Here is an 18,286-nt window from a genome sequence, read left to right as displayed (position 1 = left end):
CAATGCAAAAAGAAAAACAGAAAGAACAAGAAATAGGAAAACAACCTGTCAGAAAATAATTTAGATATTAGGATGATAGTCTGACAATATAATAATGATAAAAGCAGAAAACGGACACGTTAACTAATCAATTAAGTAGTAAACAGTCATAAACTCAATATATCAAGATGTTTGTATGGTAAAAGAAATAAACGTGTAACAAACATTTGTCCTATGATTATTTGCATCAGTTTATAGAACAAGCCTTTGAGGAAATAAAACTTGTGCAAATATAATGTGTAATTAAAGTGTTGCTTTCACAAATGTTCTCAAATCCATGATATATGCAGTATAATGCCATGATGATGTGGGTACTGTGCTTACTTGCCACTGGTGCACATTGCACTGAATGGGTGTTTTGAGAGGAGGTTGGTAGGGCTGGAAAAATGTTTCAGGAATGCTAGGCATGCCCCCAGGGGTGAGGCTACACCCCCATCATGATGATGCTCCACCCCTATCATGACCTTGCTACTTCTCCTTTTACAGCGTTTTCAGTGCAACACAGTGGCGGATCCAGGGGGGGATCCAGGGGCTTGCTGCTGACGGCTGCACACTGTGCAGGTCCGTTCTGCATTGACAGTGTGCTGGCTGGCTGCTCTGATTGTGTTTTAAACACAATCAGAGCAGCGGGACAGCACACTGCCAATGCTGAACGGACCTGCACATACTGTGCAGCTGTCAGCAGCCTTAGAAATTATAAAGGGGGCGGGGCCTAAATCGCCCCCCCTAAAATCGCCCCGGGTAGAGCAGTTGCCTAGATCCGCCCCTGGTGCAACATTGTTTCCTCGGATACAAATTCTACACCCGAGCAAAATTTGGACACAAACTCAATCAGCCCCTTAGTGTTTAATCATTCCCAAAATTATAAATGCAGGTCAGGTGCGTGGAATTAATTTCTGACTCCACCCAAAGATCTCACACTAATATCACCAAACAATACCTTTTGAAAGTAACTCTCAAACAAATGAGTATGATTTTTGTTTTATTGCAATAGATATCATACAAAACAATTATTACTTTAACATTTTAAAAATAATGTCTCTTTAATTGTAACACAGGTCCCTAGCATTCATACCAATAAGAAAGAAATATAAAAGTCTCCATTTCCTAATACATCATTCATATCTGCTACTTTGTTTTTCTGTACATTAATACAAAATAATAATTTGAAAATATACCGTAAACTGTATTTCCAGTTAATTGCATGTTTGTTAAAAAATATATATTGATTAACATGAGAAGCAGTCTGAGTAGTGGTTATACGATTAACGAGCAAATGCCCCTAAGTCACAGTAAAATATATGGCTCCTTTATACTTTGTAGCCATATACATACTTTTACACAGCTAATAAAATGTATATATAAAATGGTATTTCGAAATACAATGCAGTTCCATCTAAAGAGTATCCAATGCAGAGTCTATTCCACTGATCAATACGAAACAGAGCATTCTAGTAATGGAGGTGACAGACCTCAATGGAGTACTTACTGCTCCTGTGGTCTCACACCATCTCTTTGGCATGCTGATTGGGAAGTTGTCATGGCCACTAAATGGCTCCTGGTACTTTAACTGGTGGATTGTAGAGGGTCATTTGACAATCTATTTGTTGGGACCTCCCAAAACAATGATTGGTGGAGCAGCGTAATGGGTATGACAGCTTTCCAGTGATGAAACAGAAGAGAGTGGTCTCTGCTGTTACACACAGTACCTCCTCTTTACAATTTACTGACTCAATGGTGGATGGAAATATGACCAACCAGGATGGTCTCAAGAAATCTGGGAAATCGGGAGAGAAAATCTTACAATTAAGATACAGAGAGTCAAATAAGAGATATTCTGAAAATTGTGGTAGACATGACAGGTCTGCACCGGGGACATGGGTCCAAAAGCAGGGAGACAGCTAGTTACAGGTAAAAGGTGAACTAAATTAACATACAATCAAATAGATTATGCTTTGTAAAATGTCTATTTATCCTGTTTTCATTATTATAAAAACAAGAGCAAGTGAAACACATGCTGGTCCATACCTCTTTAGGCACTTACTCATTTTTATTAGAAAGTATGTAACAAAGGATGTGCTACAAAGTCACAAAGAAACAGATATTGTGTCAAAAAGCAGGATTGAGGACAATTAATAAGCGTTATTATGGGCAGCACAGTGGCCTAGTGGTTAGCACGTCTGCCTCACAGCACTGGGGTCATGAGTTCAATTCCCGACCATGGCCTTATCTGTGTGGAGTTTGTATGTTCTCCCTGTGTTTGCGTGGGTTTCCTCCGGGTGCTCCGGTTTCCTCCCACACTCCAAAAACATACTGGTAGGTTAATTGGCTGCAATCAAAAATTGACCCTAGTCTCTGTCTGTCTCCCTCTCTGTCTGTCTTTGTGTGAGTGTGTGTATATATTAGGGAATTTAGACTGTAAGCTCCAATGGGGCAGGGACTGATGTGAATGAGTTCTCTGTACAGCGCTGCGGAATTAGTGGCGCTATATAAATAAATGATGATGATGATGATTAGATACTGAATGATGCAATGGATTTAGTTACACACCATTAAAGACAAAAAAAAAAAGAGAAAAAACATATTTTGTTGGATAATACGTATTTGACATAGTACCAAAACAGCAGCTATGATCGTTACCAGCTATAAACCTTTACACCTTTATTCAGAAAATCAAAATTCCTTATTGTCTATAAAATGTATAAAGTGTCATTTCAAAATGACATACAAACCATGTTGTCAAGGTAACTTGGAAATACCTGAATGCAGGGCATGATTAAGGATTCAGGCTACCCTATGCTAATATGCTTGTGGCACCTCTCGCCTTCCACGCCAGACTAATACGTGGCATGGAAGGCCACGGAGGACTTACCATAGTAACGGTAATAAAGAGTGGGCCCCGTTGTTCTAAAGAACAATGCGGCTAATTGAATCTATCTCATTGTGTTCAGCTTTTAGCATGGGAATACGTCAAGATTAAAACCTTACTATATTTTTCTTTCATGTTTTCTTTTTGCTTTGGAGAACTACTCTCTTATATTTTAAAATTATTTTCAGTTTATACCTCTCCCTGTCACAATTTTGCAGCCCCCCAAATTTTTCACCCCCCCCCCCAACACAAAAGACTAGCCCACTAGGCTGCAGCCTAGCCAGTCTATTGGCTAATCAGGCCCTACCTGAAAGACACACAAAAGTGCCGTTTCTAAAGCACTGGTAACCTAAAAGTTAATAGACAAGAAACATTGACAAGTTGATTTAATATGCAAAGGCATCTTATGACATTTACAAATACATCTCTATATAGTACACAAGTGATGTTAATTAATATCAGTATAAACAGTGAGTTCTGATGTCATCATTATCGTTGTCTGATGTCATCTCTTCAGTGTTCATTAGGAAAATATGTATTATAATGAATAATGCATCCTTTATTGCAAATTATTATACACCTCGGATTTATGTGACCTGTTTATAGGCACTTGGGACACAGAACTCTAATATCTATAATAATGTACAGATTCATATAATTTACAGTAGTGAGTGCATTAACCAATATATAAATAAATAGAGGTTTATAAAGAAGCAGCCTGATAACCATTTTTTTTCATTCTTTTGCATATACAGTTGTTAAAAATAGCGGCAAGCATAATATTGAAAGATAGGATGAATAAATGGATAGATAGATTTATGTAGAGTATGTCTCAGAATAATGACGTTTGCCATCTAAAGAGCTATTCTTAAGCGTTATTAAATAGTACATTGGTCAATGAATATAACCTTTTTCAGCAAATGTGTTATCCTGAGATGTGCTCCTAGAGAGACCTTTTCTCTACTTGTGTTCATTCATAATTCATCGCCTTGATGCCCATGGTCCATATTAGAGGACTGTCAGTTTCCACTGTGACGATACCAGTGCCATCATAGGTGTTTGATGTGCTGACCAAGGTTCCAAACTTTAACACTCCAGCAGCTGAAAAGAAGATATAAGACGTTAACTTTCAAATACTCCATACTTTAACGGGAAAGTTTTTTGTACAGAGAACTATAAAAATAGTTTTTTACTTAAACTGGACATATTCCATATTATCAGCAGTGGACAAAATGTCACCTTCATGCTGTGCTATTGTATGGCTTTGTTTAAATGAACAGGACATTGCAAACTGCTCTGAAATAAGGATAATTTTTTTAGATTTTGAAAAAGATCTGTATTATTACTCTGTTGTTTTATATTTACTATAATAATAAAATTATGATAGATAATACAGTTCGGTTTAGTCTGCAGATATCATTCTTGCTTCTGCAGTCTATAAAATTAAGTCACTCTGGTAGATTTGCTAAAACGTCTAAAAAGAAAAGTGGGTATGTTGCCCATAGCAACCAACTGGAATCTAGCTATAATTTATCTAGTACATTCTAGAAAATGATAGCTAGAATCTGATTGGTTGTTCTGGGCAATACCTTCACTTTTCCATTTCAATAAATCTACCCCAATGACTGTAAAATCGTGGCTTGCTAAAGGTTTGAATGATCTAAAGATGTCACTGGTGGATAAAATTACTTTCTAATTGCAACTCATTGGATTCAGAGGATTTTTTTTTCTGCTGTCATAAAAGGTCTGGGACACGTATCCCTACTGCATTGCCCAAAAGGTGGTGTGGTGCTGCTCTTCTCTTTTCAGTGTTTACAATCCCTCTACAGACAAGAGATACAATGATGTATATACACTGCTCTAAAATGTTAGAATTGGTCAGTGAAGGATGCAATCTACCATCAGCCCTAAGTTGTACTCAAGCTCACACAAGCATCCACTATGTTTGGATGGAATGTCTGAGCCACCTTACAGCGCCTGGCGCTGGGCTCCTCCTGAAAGATCTGTGTTATAATCCAGAATTGCTTGTACTTTCTTTCCAACAGATAATGGGGTCCATTTATCAATGTATTTTTACCCTAAAATATTGTGGCTAAAATTAATATTGAGGATTGTAGTTATTTACAACTATAAGATTGCAGCACATATCTCTAACTCTCTTCATTAGCAAAAGCAGTGCCCATAGGTTTCTATGAGGACTGCGGTTTTTCGTCATTTGACAAGTTCCAAAAATCAAAGATTTTCAGAAATTGTCCCCGCTGCCTAGTCATTGAAACCTATGGGGGAGCATTGCGGTAAAGGGATCATCGGATCGCTGCAGCTTACTTGCTCTCCACTCCGGTCACCATCGCAAATAGGTCTCTGCGCATGTGCAAAGCAATGTTACCATAGTGACCGTAGAGACAGGGCGTTATAAGATAAGTGAAATCATCGCTGAGACAGCCTCCTATCGGATGCGCTGTCCTCTGATGATTTATTTTTATTAAATGGGACCGAAAAGTCATCTGTCATCGCAACGATAATTAACGGGGCAAAATCCTGTTAATTAATAAATATGCCCCATTGTCTTTGTAAAAAATTATCTCTTTCTCACTGTACTGTATGTGTGCTATCTGTGTATACCCGTCTAAAGTAAGAGGTAATAGTATTGTAATAAGGTGTCTAAATGTATATTAGACTAGGAATCGGGCATTACCAGCATTATCAACATAAGTAGTTACTATAGGTTATCCTTGTACACTCCTATTAAAAAGAAAGAATGTTAAACAACCTTTAGAATGTGTCAAGTAAAGATTGACTTCTCCACTCTTATTTTCTAATTCTTCAAATCACATCTGTCAATTTCCTATATCACTGAATGTTCAGAGCACGCTGTATCTGACTCCAAAAAAGTCAACAATGCAATATTGAATGGACTAATTACTTACTGCCTGCTATAAAACTCTTATTGCCTAGTCATAGGTATCAAAGGTCATGTCCTAGCTGGCCAGTGTAATAGTTTGAAAATAGCGTTGTGTCTTTTGTTTCATGTAGCCACTAGGGGGCACAATTTACCTTTCTTTTGATTTAACTTTTGATTTTACAGCTTACAAAAATAAATGCCTGAATACATTTAATATTGCACATAGAAAAAACAGACTACTTAAACAAAGCCTTGTCACTATACAACGTAGCACTTTGTATATCCGTATGATTGCTCAGTCCGATCCTACAGTGATAGAGAGGAACATGCTTTGATAAATTCCTGACTTATTTATGTTATGGATTGCCTCTATCCCTACAGTATTTATTCAGTAATTTCAAAGACTGTACAAGGAAATGCTACATAGCGCGCTGAATTGGTACTTTGGATTATGGAGGGCAGCACTCAAAAATATATTAATTGTAAAAAATAATACAAATTTTTAGTATGTGTCATACAAAAAAGATTAAAGAGTATTTTTGTCCCTGTAAACATGGTGAAAAAAACTAGTGCCTTTTGCACTTTTCTAGGTGCTCTTTTTATAGGAGAATACATTTCTGAGCATAATTAGACCGATGTAAATAAAACACACAAATGCACACAAAAAAGCAACATATGTAATAAAACCAGACCTGATGTCCCCTAATCCCTTAATTTAAGACTAAGCCGAGTAGTATTTTAGGTTGAAAATGGAACAGTTAAGTTGAATGAAGGGGCGGCCCTATGGTGGAAGTAGGGTGGACTTTGAAGTGACGTTTTCCCCCATTTGCAACCATACACAGAACTGCACAAAAGCAGGTGCAGAGTAGTGTTACCCAATTCCCCCAGATTTTCTGAGGACAATGAGTATCTCCAGAATGTAGATGTACAACTATGTTCTATTTTTACTTTAATCCATACACGCTATTCTCCAGGAAGAGAAGGCACCCACCCGGATCATGTTGGAGGTGGGCTCTATGACGCGTTTCACATAATCTGGCCCTGTTCCCCGCTATGCCATGCCACGAATATTGGTATTACATAGCAGGGAGCAGGGCCACAGTGACGTGATGGTGTCAGCACCCCCCCCCCGGCATTTGCCTGACCACCCCTCCGAAATCTCCTGAAAATACCAAGTTTACTCAGAAAAGACTTTCAGGTGTCTTGTTACTAAACTGTGATCCAGTGCATACACTGTATCCCAATCGAGACAGACAAACATTAATCTCTTAAACAGAGGTGCTCGTGGATATTTAGTAATAAAAATAAAAAAATACAGTTGAGCAGCTTACTTCCTATTGCTAGGCCTGCAATAGAGCCGTAACTTAGAATTCTAGCGCCCGGGCGAGAAAGACAAATGCCGCCCCCCTAGCTCTCAATTTTAACCAAATTAACCTAAAATATTCCTAAATTGCGCCCCCCCTTCAGTGTTGCGCCCTGGGCGGTCGTCCCTGTCGCAGAGCCCTTGTTACGGCCCTGTTGCTAGCTGTAATCAGGCCACAGCTTTGTAGAACTACTACAATGTATAGAGAACAATAGCACAGCAACAGGGAAGGAACATTGCTGGGCTCCGGTATTAGTGTTCAAGCCTTAAGTTTTAAAGAAAATTACAATTTTGAGACTGTATTTTAGTGGGTAAATGTGCAAAATAGGCCAACTACAAATCCCATCCAATATCACTTACAAGACACTGTTTCCAGCAGAGTTTACGTAGCACAAGCGGTCACTTTACATTTTTTTCTGCAGAATAAAATTACTCCTCTTAACATTTTAAAGAGGTATATCTTTCCAAAGAGGAGTATTGCATGATATCATATACAGCATCATCCACTTTCAAGCAGATTATTAGGGGAGCTCGCTGTTAAAAAACTGACGAAAATCAATCTAGAGAACACCCATTTCACATGTAGTATAAAAGCTGCTTCATATGCATGAGGTTATTTAAGTTCCACTTTGAGAGTGCCATTCATGTTAGCAATGGCCACACGTACTGCACATTTATTATTATAATTTAAATAAAACGTTCTATATGCAACTTGTCACCAACTTGGTGGTGTTATAGGTTATAATGTCCAGCAGATGGCACTGTCTATTCCAGTTTCTGTCTATGAAATATCTGATTGTCTGTTTATTCCGTGCATGCTGTTGTGTGACCATCAAAAAGTGACATTTTCAAGAGTAGAACCCCTGGGGACTTCTGCCCCACACTCCCCAACTCCAGTGTTTTTCTTTTTCTGGCTGATGAATAGTCAGTCCCGTGCTTAGAAATATGCATGAGACTAATTTTGAAAAGTTCCTGGCTTTTGTAAGGTATAATATTGTAATCAAGGGAAGGCTGGGCTGGGGCGCAGGGGGGCAGTTCCATAATGGGCTACCTTGGGCGGGGTCACCTGCATTTTTTTGCCTTTAAAATATGATGCCGAGTCGAGTCTTGCCCCCACGGGCTGAAGTTTGCCAGCCCTTCCCTGAGTGTAATCTAGTGAAAGATGAGGCAAAATGCTTGCAGCTGGAAATACTTGTAACTGGTTGGTTTAAACATTTCAAGTTAATCAGTATTAGTGTTGAGGTAGTTTTTTTATTGGGATTTTTCAGATTTTCTTATTATGACTACCTTGGATCGAGAGACAATATATCATACTTGCCAATTTATGGCAAGTATGATCCGGGAGCCTGCCGGGGAAGGTGGGCGTGCAGGGGGCGGGGCTCCCCGTGATGGAATGATGCAAAACGCATCATTTTACAGCAGGGGCGGGGCCAAACGCCGCTATTCCCGGGGAATCGCGGCATTTTGGACCCAATTCTGCCCACTTGGAAGTGGGCAGATCCGGGAGATTGCCACACTCTCCTGGGAGTCCTCGAGACTCACGCAAAATGCGTGAGTCTCACGGACATTCCGGGAGAGTTGGCAAGTATGCAATATACATATATATATATATATATATATATATATATATATATATATATAATAAAGTGGTGAACAATTGTTTTTTTGTTTTTTTTTTATTAAATAAAAGTTTCATTTAAAATTATGTGGTTTTTTTTCTGTTCGCGTAATGCCTATGCAATACACTGGGAAGACAACCTATATCAAACCTAGCCCTCAAGAGCTACTAACAGGTCACGTTTTCAGGGAAAAAACAGCTGGGATAATTACTGAGCCAGAAAAATTGATTAATTCACCTGTGCATGACAATAGAAATCCTGAAAACTGGTATCTTGAGGCCTGAGTTTGAGCACTTCTGACCTATGCAAATCCATGCGTCCCATCATAAATCCAGATGCACTTGGATAAATTGAGGCACACATTGGGTTTAAAGCTGTTATTACGCTGCAGATCAGTCATTTTGTGCTTTTGTGAATAACCTATTCTGTAGAAGCAGCAGGCTGCACAACAGCGTATAAACAGGATACAGCTTTGTTTGAAAAATAATAGCAACTAGGTTCTGCACAAGTTGTCAATTCCTTTTAATGGCGCAGATATAAACTTGAAAGCTATCAAAAATTATTATTTTCGTCACAAAACAGCTATGTAAGTAGCATGTAAATGTGCCATGTGTTCACAAAACAGAATTAAAAATGACAATAGTCAGAAGCCAGGTCACTGATAAGTCACAGGTCATGTCACAATCACAAATAGCAGCATTCACAAACATTTTATCTAGTAAAATGCAGGATGAATTAGTGCCAGAGGGACTGGTATATGGCTATAGACACGTGACATTTGTTTTATCCATTCTGATTGCCTTCTTTTATTCCGTGCACTGTTTTTGTCATGATTCTCCAGGGGATGTAAAAAATTCAGTGTATTTGCAATAAAAATTCAGTCTATTTGCCATAATGATGTAATGAATATAGTCATGTTTAATTCCGATTTAAAATGTTTATATTTGCATGATTTGTACCCTTACTTCCAACAGCCAACTGTTTTTTAGCATCACAAAATACTAATTATGAAAGGTGGTAAATACACAACATGATTCTTAACCTCTGGCGTTCATCATGCACAGTGTAAGAAAACACATCCTTTTGGTGATCCTTGGGCCTCATTAAAGCCTTGCAAACTGGAATAATGTTTTAAATATGCGGATTCAGCACAGAGGAGCCCTAACAATTTATATAAATCCATCTTGTGGCCTAATTTATTATCTTGAGATCTGCATACTCAGCAGTAGCAATCCATGAAGATGTTTTGTCAAATATTAGCCAGGTGCAAGCTGCATACTGCAAAACTGCAGAGCAAAGCTACATAACAAACATTATGCCACTGAAAATTGTTAGCAGAAAAACAAAGAATGTGACGAAACAATCTACAGGTCCATGTAGTCAGCTCTTGGTGGGCATTTTTTTTTTGGAGGGAAGGAGGAGGTGGGAGCTGGGGGGTTTGTTTATGTTTTTGTTTGTCTGTTTTATTTCCTTAACCTTAACAATAGCAATCTGCCACGTGCATTCTTGAATTATTTTACTGTATGAGTCCCCAACAGAGTTGAGTTCTGTGAGACTACTTCATAGATCTATCACCTTTTCTGTAAAAAAGTATTTTCTTACATTAACGTTCAGTCTTTCTCCAATTTCAAAATGCGCCCAGATTGTTTAAGAAATACTCTCTTTGACATATTTGAATGTTTCTACTATAACATCTATGTCCCTTCTTTACTCTAAGCTGTACATGTTCAGATTTTTTGTAACAGCCCCTCTGGTGTTGCTAATCACACGTCCCAGAGACTGAAAGTGTGGTCCCAGCACTAGGACCCAGAAGAGACACACTCTTGCTTAGCAACGTAAGGCTGCTATGAGGGGAGGAGAAGGGTAGTGAGCATAGTTGCCAATTCCGCTTATAACAAGCGGAATTGGGCTTCTTTTTTTGTGAAGTTGCGGGTAGCTTGTTTTTGGGCTTGGACACATTCTCCAAGTCCTCAGGCTGCATAATCGTTTTTTGGGGGGGTTTTTTTCCTCTGTTACCATTTTTTTTTGTGGGCGAATTGTGCAGCGTATTCCTCCAATGAAGTGGCACTTTGTGGGTGGGCGGAGTCAGAGGAGGACGTGGAATAAATCACAGGAAGACGGATCTGCAACAACCTACTGAGATAAGTGCTGTGACAGACACACGATTGCTGCACTTATAGCAGATAACACTGCTATATAACACCCTCCCATTCAGTAAGCTGCTCATGTCAGAACTTGGAAGACTGCTTTCAGAGCCCTATTTTATACTGTTATATCATGGGGCTGTGTGGTATAGACACATACCAGTGTCCTAAATTACAGCATTTGCTTTTTCATTTGCCGTATAAATGTGTCCTCTTGTGTTTATAAAGGTTTTCTAAATGGAGATTCAGTGTAGAAATTAGTGTTATAGAAAAGGACGGTCCCCTGGAAGTTGGGCTTTTTAGGATTGGTTTGGGCTTTATTTTTCATTTCAGTGTTGGCAACCCTGGAAGTGAGAGAGTGACAGTCAGGGTTCAGGGACAGAGGGGAGGAGGTCCTAGGACCTCCCTTGTAATCTTGGGAGCTGGTCCATTGCCTGCTGCCACTAGGGGATATAGTACAACATCACTGACATAATACTAGTGACATTGGGCAGATTTCAGGAATACATTACCTCAGAAAGAGACAATGATAGAAAGGTGAGGGAGCATACAGAGGAGGGATGATTGATAATACCTCACTTTGTAAACATAATCTGCATGTGTGGGAAACCTCTGGTCATCTACAGCCACGCCATGAGCTAGCCAGGGCTAGAGAAAGAGGTGCGCTGCCTAAACTGTGCACCTCAACACTATACACAGCGACAGGGGGCTAAACTTTAACAAGCCTATTTATTAATTATATAAAAGCCCTATATCCAAAGAGAACAGGTGTTTATGCCAGAGAAAGGACTTCTCCTTACCTATAACACTCTTCCTGCCGCTGACCACTTTTGCCATGTATTGCCGGTGTTTTCTTTTGCCGGGTTGTTTTGCAGATGCAAGGAGCACTGGCTGGCAATGTGGTAAGTTATCTTATCGCTGCCAGACAGCTGCATCAGCAATGTTCACTAAGTAAATTGCGACAATAGGAAATTCTCTATTGCTGCAACAAATGGCAATAGAAAACTTTCTTTAGGGCTACTTAATGGTAAATGGACCCCTAGGTCTTCCTGATAAGTTTTGCTATGCAACCCATGCAGGGCCATCTTAACAACATTATGGGCCCCCGGGCAAAGCAGTGCACTGGGGCCCCTAGATATAGATATATAGATATATATATATATATATATATATATATATATATATATATATACAGAGAGAGAGAGAGAGAGAGAGATAGAGATAGATAGATGTACTTGCTCAGTGACCCTGAAGGTTATTTTTGCAGGATTATTTATTCTCATTAAGAGCCATGCCTATGGGGCCCCCCTGCCCGTGGGACCCCCAGGCAGCTGCCCATCGTGCCCAATGAAAAAGATGGCCCTGAACCCATGCACCATTAGTACCCCTTATCAATTTATTTCCCATTTATTACTGCTTTTGGAGATAGCAATCACACAGAATTCAGGAAACAACACAGATAGGCAGCTAAAGGTCTCCGTTAGGAATAATTGAATACAATGGCATGTGAGTAAAAAAAACACTGTATTTGTTCTTTTAGCCAAAATGAAAGAAATGCCTAAAATTTTCAAAATATCAAGATACATTAAAGCTTCATTAAACTTCATTAATAAAGTTCATTCACGGCCAATGTTAGGTCTATAGAGAAGTAGCCAATCAGAGTGACTTTCTCAAATCAAAAAGGCATGTTGTGCTGATCAACAGACCCCTTCTCATTCATTTTGTTGCGGCTCCGCTATGACTTACTCCTAGTCATGCTCTGTTTTTTTTAACCGTGGATTACTTCAGTATGGAATAAAAGAAGCCCCCTTAGGAATGCAATAAATATGATAAAGAAAAATTGGAAAGTGTTTGGATGAAACCAACGCAAGGTGGTCCAGTGGGATCCTGGACAGATTTTAAAGGGTTTAGGGACCCGGTCGGACCTCCCATTGGTGTACCCTGGCCAGAACATTGACCCACGGAGCCTGTTCTGAGCCTTCTACTGGATAAATTTGGACAAAAATCTCAAAAGACTTTTAACATTGGATCCCAGAGGACATACTAAGTAGTGTAGGTCTCAGACAGACCTTCCTGATGGTGGATGCTGGCCAGATCTTTGGTTTGGGGAGCCTGTTCTGGGCCCTCCACTGGATGGATTTGGTTTGTTTGTATTCGGAAACCCCTTCACCGATTGGGATGAAACCAATGAAAGGGGGATCCAGTTGGATCCTGGGCAGTTTTTAAGGGGGTTAGTGTCCCGGTCGGATCTCCCATTGGTGTACACTGGGCAAAACTTTGACCCGGGGAGCTTGTTCTGAGCCTTCCATTGGATGGATTTGGACAACAACTTCACAGACTTGTAACATTGGATCCCAGAAGACATACCAAAGGGTTGAGGTCCCAGGCAAAACCTCTATTGATGTACGTGTGCCAGAACTTTGCCCAGCGGAGTCTATTCTGGGCCTTCCACTGGATGGATTTGCTTTGTTTGTCTGTCCAGTTATACATTCAGACACCAATACCCCGATTGGCATGAAACCAATGCAAGGTGGTCCAATTGGCTCCTGGCCAGGTTTTAGGAGGTTTCGGGTCCCAATTGGACTTCCCGTTGGTGTACACTGGGCAGAACTTTGACTCAGGGAGCCTGTTCTGGACATGCCACTGGATGGATTTGAATTACAATAAAATAAAAACAAAAACGCCACTGGGCAGCCACCTCATGGGTGTGTTGGAAGAGCTGCTAAGTTGCTAATTAATTGTAAAATGTTGACTGTTACATCCAACTCATTGATAAATAACTTGAAGATTTAAACCCAGCCAATGTCGGGGATTTCAGCTAGTTTCTAATAAACTATTTTTTCAATGGTGTGTTAAGTGTTTATTTACCTTTAGTTTACTGTGTGGATCTACAGGTACCAGGAGGCCCTGACTGTCAGGGCACGCTAGCACGTGTAGTTCTACAAGCACTAGTATGCTCTGGCAGCCTCAGGTATGCTGGCATTTGTAGTTCTACAAATGCATTTTATAGTTCTACAAACGCCAGAATACACAAGCAGTTCATAGTTGCCAGGGCTAGCTGGGACTTGTAATTCCACATAGTAAACTAATGTTCTACTAATTTTATATTAATATTAGAGATGCTCACTGACCCCCATGTTTTGGATCTGGATTACCGTTGTGTTTTGGTTTTGCCAAACCGCCATTGCGTGTTTTGGTTTTGTTTGGTTTTGTTTTGCTATTTGTTAAAAAAATTACATTTTATTGGCCTAAAATAACATAATTTAGGTATTGATTTGTACCTACATTATTATTAACCTCACTAACAATAATTTCCAGTCATTTTCATTAAATTTTGACCACCTCCTAGGTCACAATATGATTTTCATATACTTTCAAAGAAAAATTGCTGCAGTTCTTGCCAGTGATAAGAAAAAGGCCATTGTCATGCCTGGGCATAAGACAAAAAATCCACCTCTTAAGTGTGGAATTATTTTTACACAAATCCTGACAACAGTTGACTAGCCATTTGTAGCGTTTTTAAAGCCACACTCAGTAGAGGTAGGGACCTTAACCATCTGGAATTCTCATCCATGTTACGCCATTTGAAGCAAGTTCATGGAAAGCTGTTGGGAAAATCAGAAACTTAGGTTAAAAAAAAATAACAACAAGCAGTCCAGCATCATCTGCCTCCCTTCTCTCATCTACATCCCAGCACCTGCAATCTACCCCCCCAACACCTTTATCATCAATATCTCCAGCACCAATAATTTACAGTTAAACAATCCTTTGCAAGAGGAAGCAAGTATGAAATCTGTCACCCAGTCGCAAAGCGAATCACAGAAGTCATAAGGAGTTTGCTAGTATTAGATCTGCGTCCAATGTCCATTATTAATGCAGCTGGTTTTAGACAGTTACTTGAGGTCTTCTGTCCCTATTACCAAATTCCATCACAACACCAGTTTACTAGAAAAGCTATTCCTCACCTCTACCAGAAAGTTCATAAAAATGTAATTATTGGGCTACAAAATGCCATTCTACCCACTGTACACTTAACCACAGATATGGGGACAAGCAGAACTGGGCAAAGTAAAGATTATATGACTGTGACAGCCCATTGGGTTGGTCATTCGCCTTCACCAGCAGGGAGAGCAGCAGCATGTACCCAAGTACGTCACATTTTTCAGAAGTAGGCTACTCTGTGTATCAGCAGATTCACTAGGAGCCATACAGCTGACATTCTGTTCCAAAAACTAAGGGATGTAATTGAAAGATGGCTAATCCTGCTTGGACTCTCCTGAGGATATGTCATTTCTGATTACGACCCCAATATTGTTCAAGCATTACAGCGGGGTTGAATTCCATCACATTTACTGTTTTGCACACACAATCAACTTGGTGTTACAGAACTTTGAAAAAATGACATGCAGGAGATGCAGTTTGTGTCCTGAAAAATTTAGGGACAATTTCTGGTTTCTGCAACAGCATGTAGGAGAATGCAGCAGCTGCAAGAAGACTAGCATTTGAGGGGAATGTACTTTAGTCCAGCGAAGTAGTCACCTGTGAAGAGAGTGCAGACACGGTTAGCTTGAGTCAAGTGATTGCCTTAATAATACATTTTGACAAGAAATTTAACGTGTGAAATAAAACAAAGTAAATGTGCTAACTATATTTTAATTGTAGACTAAATACTTAATTTGCTTCGCAAAGATCCAAGACCTATCAACATCTTGTTTGGACGTCTTCTCCTTCAGTTTCTCTGGCAACTGCTTGTTGTCCAAAAAATTGCTTTCCCAAGACACCCAGTGGTGATGCAGATGATTCCGCACAGCATTTTGATATTTGCTCTGCTGTAAAAGAATTGGCCAAAAAACGTGACAGCTTTGCCCTAAAATGAACTACTAATTCCATTTGGAAGGCCATTCTCGGCAATTACATCGTAGTACACAGACTTCTATGATGGTGGGATGAATTAGTATTGTTTGAGGAAGATTAGCACTGAACCCTGCCATCTCTCCTGTTTCTGAGTGAGCTATGGTACAATAAAATGAAACTGCAGATTTAGAACAAGACTGTCAGCCCTATTATTTCTTTTTCAGCAATTACAATTAGCAATGGAGCTCTTCTCTTCGGGTGTTACCTATATAATGCAGTAGAAGTTGCCTGCAAATTCTACAGACAAGCCTGCTTGTCTTCCTCTTCATCAATGACTCTTAGCAATTAAGCACTTGTCTTTGGGTGTATATTACACCCAAACCGTATTAGTGCAAATTAGGAAATATACAGTTTAATCCCTGCTAGGCCCTCCACCATCCTTTGCATGTTAATAGTAGGCTTGGTTGCAGTTATGGGCAAGATCACACATTTTTTTGTCAAATCCTACAAACCAGCCCAGATGTCAAACTGTTGTGGTCTGCCACCTGCGTCATCCCTGCTTGTGTTTGGAAAGTGCAAATTGGTGCCAGAACCTCACGTGCCAGAAACTGCTGCCACTGGTGCCACCCTGCTGCCACTGGCACAGGACTTACACAATCAACCGCATCCTCATCAGCGCCCTTGTCGGCTACCCAAATCTTCCTCTCATCCTCTTCTAATTCCAAAGTGTCAACCTCACTTGGTGTATCACCGGCTACACTCGGGCTGTTCAGGCACACATTAGCAGAACTGCTGAAAGGGCCCTTCTTTATGGGTACGGGTACATTATCAGAATGCTCACGATTAGACATACCACTGGTGGATGGACTCTCCACAGGGATTGGTGTCATTTCTGATTTTGAGCATACATTATCCTCTAATGCCTTACTGTTTTCTTGCAGCTCGGCTTTCACGCGTAACAGTAGTTGTGCACCACTTTTAGACTCCAAATTACTTGGTCTTGCTTGGTCACGAGTGACCGTACAAGAAGGCGGCTCAATAACATTTTTGGATCTGCCACTAATAGAAAAAGGCAAAGGCCTCATTCTTTCTTTGCCACTGCATGTGTAGAATGGCATGTTGGCAATTTTTTTTTATCTGCACGTAACTTTTCCTCAGTTACACTTCTTTTTTGCTTCAACACTGTACAAAAATTTTTGGTGTGTGTTTTTTCCCTGATTTAAAAAGACTATGTACTTTAACATCGCCTTTCCCAGATGACGTACTGGGAACACTACCATCAGGACTGGTGACAGAATCTGGTTGCTGAATCTGCTCATGTGTGGACTGCTTTGGATCCATTTTAAGGAGCCCAAACCACTTGGAGTGCTAAAAATTGTTTTAGATACTGCTGACAAATATGACTTTTGACAGCCAGAAAAATTAATGCAAAAGAATGGGGAATAAGGGACACCCCAAAAGCACTTGGAGTGCCAGAAATTAAAAAAAAAAACCCTCCTCTATCCTCCTCTTACTGCTGTAACAATTGGTATTAAGATTAGAATTGTATTGAATAGAAACAATAATGTGTCCAATTACTGCTCTGTCCCTGCGCTGATATAGCCTGTGTGAACTAACCCTGCTCTCTTCCTCTGTCAAATGGCGAATGATTGCTGTGGAGGCTGGTATTTATGCTTTTCAAATGTGGTGAGAACCGAGCTCAGAAATACGAATACGTCACATTGACGTTTTGCCTCGATTTCGAATCCGAACGGGCGGGAGAGTACCAAGCGTGCTCGGCTCGGTATTCGGATAGGCTAAATTCGGATCTCGGGGAACCAAACCCGCCCATCTCTAATTAATATACAGCCCTAATGTTATTCAGCATTGGAATTGTTTTCCCTAGTGTGGAAAGTCCTCAGGGGCTGGAGGCCAGTCAAAGGCCAGTCCCATACTGGCCTACCTTGGGCTGAGTCACTGGGCTACCTTTAAAATTTTTTCCTTTGCAATTAGCCTAATAGGCTGCTGAGCCGAATCTCGCCCCGCGGGCTAAAGTTTGCAAGCTAGTGTCTGAAAATCCTGCATTTGTGTTTGTGTGTCTGATTCCTAGGGAATTCAGCCCCATGCTAGCTAGACTTGGTCTGGTTTCCACTGTGACGGGGGGACCCCACACACTGGGTCTCCCTGTTATAGTGTGACCACCTCTGCCTTGCATAGACTAATGCTGGTTCTGTCTTATTTTGGGGAGATACCATGCTATTTGTCCAGGCTGTGAGTGCTAGTACTAGGTTTTTGGGGGAGGAAAGAATTATTATTATTTTTTTTTAATTATTATATAATGATTTTGTAATATGTATTATTATGCTCTTGATATACTGTGATGCTGATCCACTTGGACAAATATGTGCTGATGGTCATAATGCTCCATTTCTGTGGCTTTCAATTAGCAATTACGTGGTCTGTTTTTAGGTCCAATGCTGATTTCAGGCACTGATCCAAAATGTGTCAGACCCAACA

The 18,286-nt window shown here is 40.1% G+C and overlaps 1 protein-coding gene across 2 annotated transcripts in view; it reads right to left on the bottom strand.

Moving 5' to 3' along the window:
• Positions 1-3,264: 3,264 nt before the first annotated feature.
• Positions 3,265-18,286, bottom strand: part of TPK1 (thiamin pyrophosphokinase 1) — a 467,722-nt gene continuing 452,700 nt past the window's right edge. For both annotated transcript variants that reach the window (XM_075211273.1, XM_075211274.1), the window contains one exon: positions 3,265-4,009. In XM_075211273.1, coding sequence (XP_075067374.1) covers positions 3,879-4,009 — 131 coding nt within the window. In that variant the 3' untranslated portion in view covers positions 3,265-3,878. The remainder of the gene's footprint in view (positions 4,010-18,286) is intronic.

This window comes from Mixophyes fleayi, chromosome 5 (assembly GCF_038048845.1).
Source record: "Mixophyes fleayi isolate aMixFle1 chromosome 5, aMixFle1.hap1, whole genome shotgun sequence".
Lineage (NCBI taxonomy): Eukaryota > Metazoa > Chordata > Amphibia > Anura > Limnodynastidae > Mixophyes > Mixophyes fleayi.
The sequence above is the reverse complement of the archived record's forward strand: the minus strand, read 5'-3'. Positions and strand labels throughout refer to the sequence as shown.